This window comes from Cololabis saira, chromosome 4, assembly GCF_033807715.1.
Source record: "Cololabis saira isolate AMF1-May2022 chromosome 4, fColSai1.1, whole genome shotgun sequence".
Classification (NCBI taxonomy): domain Eukaryota; kingdom Metazoa; phylum Chordata; class Actinopteri; order Beloniformes; family Belonidae; genus Cololabis; species Cololabis saira.
This window is the reverse complement of record NC_084590.1, coordinates 39,388,371-39,398,066: the sequence shown is the minus strand read 5'-3', so window position 1 is coordinate 39,398,066 and position 9,696 is coordinate 39,388,371. Positions and strand designations below refer to the sequence as shown.

The 9,696-nt window shown below is 40.2% G+C and overlaps 1 protein-coding gene across 3 annotated transcripts in view; it reads left to right on the top strand.

The window, feature by feature from the left end:
- Nucleotides 1-450: 450 nt before the first annotated feature.
- The window catches only part of cadm2b (cell adhesion molecule 2b), a 195,877-nt gene continuing 186,631 nt past the window's right edge, over nucleotides 451-9,696 (top strand). For 2 of the 3 annotated variants that reach the window (XM_061720427.1, XM_061720428.1), the window contains exon 1: nucleotides 451-807. In XM_061720427.1, coding sequence (XP_061576411.1) covers nucleotides 747-807 — 61 coding nt within the window. In that variant the 5' untranslated portion in view covers nucleotides 451-746. The remainder of the gene's footprint in view (nucleotides 808-9,696) is intronic. The other variant, XM_061720426.1, reaches the window with a different exon arrangement.

Genomic DNA, 9,696 nt, shown 5'->3' with positions numbered 1-9,696 from the left:
TCATGTTGTTGAAAGTCAAACTAAAGGAAAACTAGGACTATGGATGATTCTTATGAATTCATTCTTATGTCTTATACTTTATAGGTTTCACCTTTGGTCATGCATAATCTTATTATATAGGCTATTTTATGAGGGCCATTTAAACTATTGCCATATTCCCGCAGGTGCTAGTTTTGCTCTGACATTTGAAAAATTGCCCTATCACAGAAACTCATCAGCGTATTCCCGATGCCCCTCCGGTAAATGGGCATTTAAAAAAAAAAAGGACTTAAAAAAAAAGTAACCGTGCACATTGTAATTGTTTACCAGATATCAGAACTATTTTTCGGTGTTTTCCATTGGTGAAGCGTCTTCATTAGTCAAAGAGCGTGGGCGGGACTCTTGCTCTCTGCAGCGAGTCAAAGTGAAAGGCAATAAAGGGAAGCTGGGGCTGCACTTTGCCGACGAGCATCTCTGCCGTCCTGCTTCTCTCCAGTCATCACTGTGCCCTGATCTGCAAAAAAAAAAAAAAAAAAATACACAGGGACTCCTCCGAGAGAGAGACACAAAAAAAGAAAAGAAAAGAAAAAGGGGCAGAGTTCATCCATGTAAACTCCGGTCAGTCAGAAAAACTGCGCCGTTCAGCTGGATAAGCCCATCTTGAGAGGGGGAGAGAGAAAAAAGAGAGAAGGAGAAAAAAAGAGAGAGAAGAATCACGCGTGGAGTGGAGTGTTGGCGTGAAATTGTGAAGGAAAAAGAGAGAAGAAATGATGCTCCAGCAGCACTTGATCTTCGTCCTCTGCAGCCTTTGTGCAAGCGTCTTTAAAGGTGAGCGCGCTGGATGTTTTGCCGTGCACAGACGGGCGTGGTGTGCGGGGACGCGGCGGCCGCTGCCAAGTGTTAAGCGCATTTATCACCACTGCACAGCACGTGAGTGCAAGTTGCTTCCTCGATGCGAACAGAGTTGATTTTCCCCCTTTTTCAACATGCGGGGTGTTTGCGCAGCGGCTTGCGGCTTGCAGCACGGCTGCTGGCTGCTGTCACAGCTCGGCTGTGCTGGAATGCCTGAAAGTTGAATTGTGCAGGAGCAGATGAGCAGCAGAATGCGGCTGCACAAGTTTTTTTTTTGTGTGTGTGTGCGGGTCGGAGACAAGTTGGGTATCACCGAAGTGAGTCTGAAAACATGAGACTGCATCTAAATGTTAGTTTTTTTTCCGATTCATCCAGTCGGGTTGAGGCGCATCCTGAGGCTGAGGGATGCAGGGAATAAGGTGGCGTGCGTCTTGTTTGCTGGGTCAGGTGTCATTGAGTGGATTTTTTTCCTTTCTTTTTTTTTTATAACCGATCATACAGTACGATCAGCTTACTCTACGTTTTAAGTCATGTCAAGAATCATCCCTTTTCAGAGAAGTCCTCCATGCAGCAGCTTTTATCTCCGGTTTCACTTGGTGTAAAATGTGTAAAGGGACACAAGTGTGTGCATATAGACGTGTGCATCAATGAGCTCTCATTCTCCAGAAGTGCTCATACATGAGCGCAGTTTTGCTCCCTGGAAGTTGATTTTTCCGGGGACACGGATGAGCTTTCGTGAGCCTGGCATCAGGTCTCCATCGTGACATGAGCCCATCTTCTCCCCGCAGACCGTCCCGCTCCTGGACATGCCTCCGCAGCCACCGCCCTATAGGCGACTAGTGCACTTAAAGCCTTGTTTATGGTTCTGCGTTAAATCGACGCAGAGCCTACGGCGTAGGGTTCGCGGCGACGCGCGTGGTACGGTGCCCGACGCCGCGTACCTACGCCGTAGGCTCTGCGTCGATTTAACGCGGGACCATAAATCAGCCTTAACGCATACCACAAGGAGTAAAAGAGGAGGAGGGGGGGCTCTCAAAGTGTTCACATGAGAATCAACCTAATCAAAGCTATTACATCCCCATCTTCCCAGTTTAATAAAACAAATCGTCCCATATGACATTGATGATGTTGTCAGAGCTCTTTCAAGACACTGTGCTGACTCATGAATCCTACAGCGATAATTGTGATTATATATATTTAAAATTCTTACCTTGAGCTTTATATTCAAAATGAATGTTCAAAACCAATTTAATGTTATTAGAGTCTTTTGAAAACACCACAAGATAAAGATCAGCCTGTCATGTGTTCAAGAAAACTCATCTCTCAACTAAAATGCTGCTAAACTCACAAGTTAAATGCTTTTTGATTGCAAAATAAAAACTAATCGATGCATATTGCATTTTGCATTTTTGCCTGCAAATTTTGGCCCCACTGTCATGGAGCTGTCCAACTTACCATCCTGTGGCGTGCACAGTCATGACTTGAAGAGACATCCAACCACATCCGCCTCCCACCACGTCCCCCTAAGACATGCCCCTTTTTGAGAGGATTATCACTGGAGTTAAATAACCATTTACTCTTTTGGATGTTAAGCGGTTCATTAACTGCAAATTATGCCATGTTGCATAATTTAAATGGTAAATGGATAGTATTTACATAGCACTAAACTGTTGGTCACATTCATACATGCACTCATACTGCACTTCTTGTTCTACTCAATATTTTATTTATAATGCAATTCTTTATCTTTATCATATACACATGCTCACATTGCTGAATGTATAAGGGGCAATGCAGGATTAAGTGTTCTGCCCAAAGACACATCCACCTGTGGACTGTGGACACAGGGGATGGAATCTATGACTGTTTGATTGGCACTTATAGTTTCTTCAGATCAAATGTTTTCCCATGAAAAAAATACTTTTTTTATTGTCAAGGCAGCTGTATCACTTCAAGTCAATGTAGTATGAAAAAGCATTAAAAAACACACCCTTTTTTGTCATCTGTTATCAGAAATCATCGAGAAAGCCTTTGCCCCACTGTCTTCAAGGATGCTCTTATCGAGAAATGAGAATTAGCATCCTTATAAGCTGATCTCATGCCACATCGTGCAATAGCTACATTAGTGCACAGTCAAAACCTGTTTCCTGACTTTTTTCCCCCCCCTTTCTGAACGCAGAGATACTGCTTATGTTTCAGTACGTGATGATGTCCGTGTTAGATGTCTTGCAGAGGAATGTCGCAAACATTCAACCTGTCAGCGTCTCACCACACAAGGACATAGACGTTCAGCATCTCACTACAATCTCTCAGGATGTCCACTATCACTTCTGATTACGTTATTGACACAACTTGTTCGGCCAAAACTGCTTACTTAGAGGTAGGGTGTTAGTCTGCCAAGCTAATGAAAGAAACCAGGGCTTGAAAACAACTACAGACCATCGTTTTCCCATAGACCATTCACTCTTTTACTTTGCTGTTCCTTGCAAATGGTTATTGCTAAGTGCAAAAAAAAATATGGTTAGGGTTAGAAACACTTCACATTTTACAATTTCATGTAATATAGAGGCTTTTTGGAGTAAAAAGCATGATTGAGGTATGTTATCAATTTCACAATTTCTAACTGTGACACCACTATGTTTTGAGACCTCTGCAAACATAGCTACTGTTAAAGCTGGACTAGATATGATGCATATTGTAAGCATACATATATATATATATATATATATATATATATATATATATATATATATATATATATATATATATATATATATATATATATATATATATATATGAAGGTAAAAGTAAATTAAAATCATAGTGACACTGTGGAAGTGTGTTTTATAGCATCACCATTTAAAGGATGTCGAGAGCAGACCTTGAGCCCAACCAAAAGGAAGAGCTCTCTAAACTGTCTTTGCTTACAGAGCATTAGAAACACAAGAATCAATAAGTGGATTTAATAGTCAGCGCCCTAGATTTTCGTTCTCAAGCAAAACGTAATTTTTAAGCTTCCCTGAAATATATGCAAAGAAAAACAGAAAAAAGTGGCTCCTTGGAAAATGGGTCCTGAACTTGTGTGGTATGTTTTTGAAAACTGGAAGTAATTACATGTCAATTGTAGTTAATGGGCGACACGAGACAAAGAAAAGAAAAGAAAAACAAACCAGAGCAAACACTGGTATAATGACTGTAAGCCATACCCCATGTGCTGGATGTGAGAAAGGCTCTCTTACTTTCTGTTGACTTTGAAAAACTAACTCACTATTCTGTGTCATGATTTTAAGAGATAAGTTAAAAATGTTGACTTTGTTTTAACATCTCTAAGTAGAACACTTTCACATAAAGCCTCAATTAACAAAAATACGTAATGACATTAAAACCATTTAAGTTTTAGAAGATCATCTTCTTAGACCTCTGTGAGAGTTCAAACGTAAAGTTTGCCCACCTGCATGTTTTGGTTCATGGATAGAAATGGAGACAGTCGGGGAGTTTCACTAAGAGCTGTGCAGAGCTCTGCTGACTTCGTGCCAACTTCAAGTGCTACTTTGAATATTTTCACTGTTGGGTTAAAATCAGTTAAAATTTAGGCCCTTGTGAAGATGTGAGTTGTAAGAGGATTAAACAAATGCAGCGAGTAAACGGAGAGCACCGACACTCACAGTACTGGTCAACGCCCACGAGGTTCATCATTACTCTCATCAGTCCACATGTAATTATAATTATATATGTATATGTGTGTGTGTGTGTGTGTGTGCGCACACAGAATTCCTTACAGTACAAATTATATTATGAATATTTTTTCTCTAAAGTAATTCACATGCATAGAAAATGATCGCATTTATATATAAAACTGTTAAAAATGTTAAAAATTGGACATAAAATGTGCTTTAGGTGGCACATTCCATTACAAACAGAATTTTGATAATAATAATACACGTTTTACAGTCATGTTGTAAACTTCTTCATTCATTTATGGAAGCAGATCATTTTGCTTTTCGGTCACTCAGAAAAAGTGTAAAATACATTTATGTGCATTCTCTGTTAATATTGATGCATCTTCTTTTGTTTATATAATACTTTTTTTCTTTACTGCAGTGTACAATCATTAGAGATTAAAAAGATGAATGACACCAAAACCCTCACACTGAATAATATTAACAGCTACATAAATGTGACTATAAGCAGGAAATGAATGGTACTGCCTGTTACACAACAACTGAACTACCTCATAAACAAAAACCCAGGTAAAGCAGAAATCAACCAGAACGTTAACAGCCTATTTGAAAACATTTTAAACTAACAAATGGTAATCCGCTTTAAAGAGAACAATGATGAAAAGGAAGATTTAAACAGCATTGATTGTTGCTTATTGTCAATGCTGAGTCCTTCATGACTTTTGCTTCGTCGTGTTGAAGAGCAAATGACGTTACCTCAGAGGTTGAGATCTGCTTTAACACCTGCTGGGATGAATTTGACTTGTTACAAGGGCACTCGGCCAGCGGAGGATACTCAAGGCCGTCGCCTGCATCGGCCATTGAAGAGTCCAGCACTCCACAGCGAGGAAGGTTGCTCAATCACCCGAATCTGTCATTAAAATGGTCTTAAAATTTTAATCTTCTTTGGGCGCACGATCCGCTGCCACAGACAGAGATGGCTGATTATTAGAGACCAATACTGGAAGGAGGGTTCTGATTTTTGAAAGTGAAGAAGCAATAAGTATAGGAATGCAAAAACACGTAGGTACAATCAAAAGTCTGACATGAAAAATCCTATTTGAATAAAAAATAAAAAAAAATAAATATAAACAACAAACTGCATATACTCTGAATCTGAAGTCTTAGTGATGCTTTGCAGTGACGTTAGTATTAGCATTAGAAAAAATCCTCCTAAGCATTTAGGACAAACTACAGGCGAGCACAAAAATATAGAAAAAAAAATTAAGATATAGGAAGAAAACCTGCACAGTTTTTACATGAATGCCCTTATTCCAGGATAATGGTTCTTATTCTCCCCTTGATTCCTTTAATAAAAACATAATGATAAATATCATTTGGATTTTCTACCAGCGGCTGCCCGGAGGTGTGACACACTGGATTTACAGAGTAAAAATACTGGGTTTGTCCCTTGATGTTAAATATGACACAATTAGATCATTAACACTGTGGTTTGTGTGTGTGTATATGCAGCATATGAATGTTGTAGCTGCCAGAGAAGGAGCGTTGCACAGTTTTATGTACTGGGAGGGACACCAGATACACAAGGGGGTCGGGAGATGATTAATGAGAGAAGGAAGAAGAGCAAACTAAGTTTTTCAGATTCTGGTCTTTTTCTTCTCTCTTTGATTTCTTTTTTTTTTTTAAATTTAATCAATACAACATTTTTCAAAATGAAACCAAACGAGAGGTTGAGGGAAATTAGTCTTTTGTTGGCATATTAACAGTTTGGAGACACATTTTAGCTTCTTGTACAAAGCAGTGGCTTAAAATGTCACCAGATCCCTCTGAGGTAATGAGCAACGTTTGAGACAGTACGCGCCCCTTAAAATGCATTGTAAAAACCGAACTTATTCGGGGTAATGAGGAGCAGGATGGTACGTATGTTTATGGCCTAATTGACAGTTAAATTGCAGAGCAGCACGTCACACACTGCAGTGAGTCTGTAGACACGATTTGAGCTTCAGCCACTCTGCTCACGCAGCATAATGCTGTGACTCATTTCACATACACTCACCCTTCTTCAAAGAACTACACTATCACCATTTTTGCTTATATGCAATGCTGGACTCTTATTTATAACTAGAGTCTGTGGAGTGCTATTCTCCCCCAAATGTTTAAAATGCCTGTGTGACAGAATATGTTATATTGCTTCCTTTTCCTCTGAAAATTGGCTTGCCTTGTGCTGCTGCTCTGTGTGAGGTGCCGTTGCTCCCATATGTGCTCCGGAGGGAACTCGTGTCACCCTCGCGGTGTCGGTGTATCATTACACCATCACCACATATTTCATTTCGACAAAGGCAGCTAATGAAGACACGAGACAGACCTGTCAGAAACAGTTATCAGGTAACATGATAGGCTGGCTAGTAATGCTAATTAGCCATGTGGTGCAACTACCTTGCACTTTTTTCCCCCCTTCTCACTCTCTCTTTCTCTCTCTTTCTCTCTAAGTTGCAGTCTCCAGTTTGGTGAGATTTTGTGGCTTCTCAAGTATTTCATCACTTTTCTTCTTACTAAGCCCAAAAAGCTCCCACACCACCGGGGGAACTTTTCTTTTGTTTGAGCGCGGGGCCTTTCATCATGTCTTATCTTGTCAGGCATTTTGGAAAGTACAGCCTGCAGGTGGCATTTGAGCGTTGGTGTGTGTTTGACCATGATGTGTGGGGGCAGTAATGAGAGAAAGGGAAAATGAAAGTAGCCCTTTGTTGAATGCATTTAATCTGTTAGAAGATCCACAAATATCCACGCTATAGACACAGAAGGATACTAATTTATTCATAATGTAAATGACAGTTAACCGTGTTATGACAATGGTCTTCATAAATGTTCCCGAGCCCCTGCAGTGATTGTACGTTCAGAAGGACGTCTGTCAGCCATTAGCGCGGTGCCATCTGAAGGCCTGAAGGTCATGGCCATTCAGTGCTGGCTTTCATCCTTGTTTCAGAGTTTTCTGAAGATTCTCTGACTCTTTTAATGATTACATGCCGCAGATGATGAATTCCACCATTTATTTTGCCATATATAAATGAAATAAGTAAATATGTAAAAAGATACCCCGAAGGGCTGTTATGAATGGAGCCCAGTTAAAAACTAAATTACACGTTGAAAGAATAGTTCACAAAGTGCACATGCTGCAGTGAAAAGAGCAGGCGGCATTTTCGATGGCTCAGTCGTTCTTAGATCATTTTCTGTTTTTATTCACGTTTCACCGAATGTCCCAACTCTTTTGGAAATGGGCTTGCATTATCACTGAGGCAACCTGTTGAGAAACAAAATATGTACAGATATAAGGACAATAAATACATTTATATAAATGCATAAATTAGAATTTGAAACATCTTTGCATTCATTTGCACTTATCTAGGTGGAAATTCCGGGCATTTTTCTTGATTATACATTACAGTTTAACAACAATGTCCATTTTTTTTGCCACTAATAAAAACTTTATTGTGGATAGAATGACCAGAATAAAAGACCACTGGGATTAAATCATGTATAGGCTTGTTGCTTTTTTTGCATTTTGGATCTTTGAGTTCATCCCGGAATAAACTGAGACGTCACTTCTGCTGTCAGAATGCTTGAGTCCAACAGAAACCTTCAAATGTTCAGCAGTGGACATAGATATGAGCATATCTCTTCCCTGCTTAGTTGATCTGTCATTTGGAGTACTCTATATAGGATAGCAGCTGCTGCACCACTTCTCCTTCCCTTTTTTGTGGAAATTGTACCTTTTCTGCCTGGACCTTATTGCACAGAAAATCTCTTCGGTGAAAATTAATATATGTCGGACTCGAGCACAAGTGAACCACAAAACTGAAACACAACGAGTCTGTGAGGTGCATGCCTGAGCACATCTCCCGTGGGTTAGAATAATCAGTCAGCAGGAATAAGCTGAGATCACGACAAGGTATGGCAGAGGAATGAGGTTTACATTCAAGGATACCCGCTCGCCACCGCTGAGGGGTAGCTTATCCATGCAGAATGTCGTCCAGCTGCCAAGTGCTGGCTCTGGTGCTGTGCTGTGTGCCACTGCAAATGATAATCCAGTAAAGGGACCAATATGCTCAAAAAGAGCCACTGCTGCCCTGCCTGCTTTCTGTTGACAGATACACATCTGTAGGGATAAGCCTCGAGCCAGAGGCAAATGTGCTCAGACATGTGGGGAAGGGGGCTTTAAGATTAGCTGCTGGCTGCTCCAGCTGTATGCTATGTGCTGTCAGTCTCTCTTTGCCGTGCTTTTAGCCATAACGCTTTTACACAGCATGTCCCTTCTGACTGGGTACACAGGCTTAGCAATGCAGTTGATAAACTGTAAGGGCAATTACACTATTTAAGATTATTTCGGCCCATATTTGAAGGAAAAAAAAAAGAGGTTAGGAGATTTCTCTTCGTGCAAAGAAGCCTGTCTCACGATGCTCATGATAAGTTTAATGCTACAATTGGTCACACAGAAGTGGTTAAAGCAGCGCTTACATCAATCTCCTGCTCCTGAAGTGGCACAGCCAATCTCAGATGTGTGTCGAACATAAAACAGAATTTACATGTACTGTAGATCTATTGTCTGAGACAGCTCAGTCAATATATCGAAACATTTTTACAGCTGGCGTCTTGAGCTATGAGGATTTAAAGTGTTATGACTTCACATGGCAGCAGAAAAGTTTGATAGTTTTCATTGTTGGGATAGGATTAGGGCGACTGTCGTCTTCAGCCCCGTCGAGTATTAGGAGGAAATAGTTGCAGGTTTGTCTGTAGGTGATTGTGTTACTGCGCAACAAGCAGGAGCTTCCAAGCAAATTACATAACTCACAGGCTCATCCGCAGAAAAAAATACATAAAAAAACTGGAGAATAACGCCACAGCTTGAATATCAGTGTTCTGTGTGCCACAGGTTTGTAAGCAATACTTCATTTTCAAGATAAGTGAATATTCAGGACTCAAAAGTGTATCATGGTTTCACAAGATTACATATACACTGTTGTCGGTTAAGAACAATAACGTCTTGAAACCGTTTTTACAAAATAATAATAGGTGGGGGGTATGCTGAAGAATGAGACAGCATGTTTATTTGCAGGTAAAGTATTAGGAAGGACGTTTCATTCTAATACTTTAGATAAGCCAGCATACATAGAAAGATGACAATCAGCTT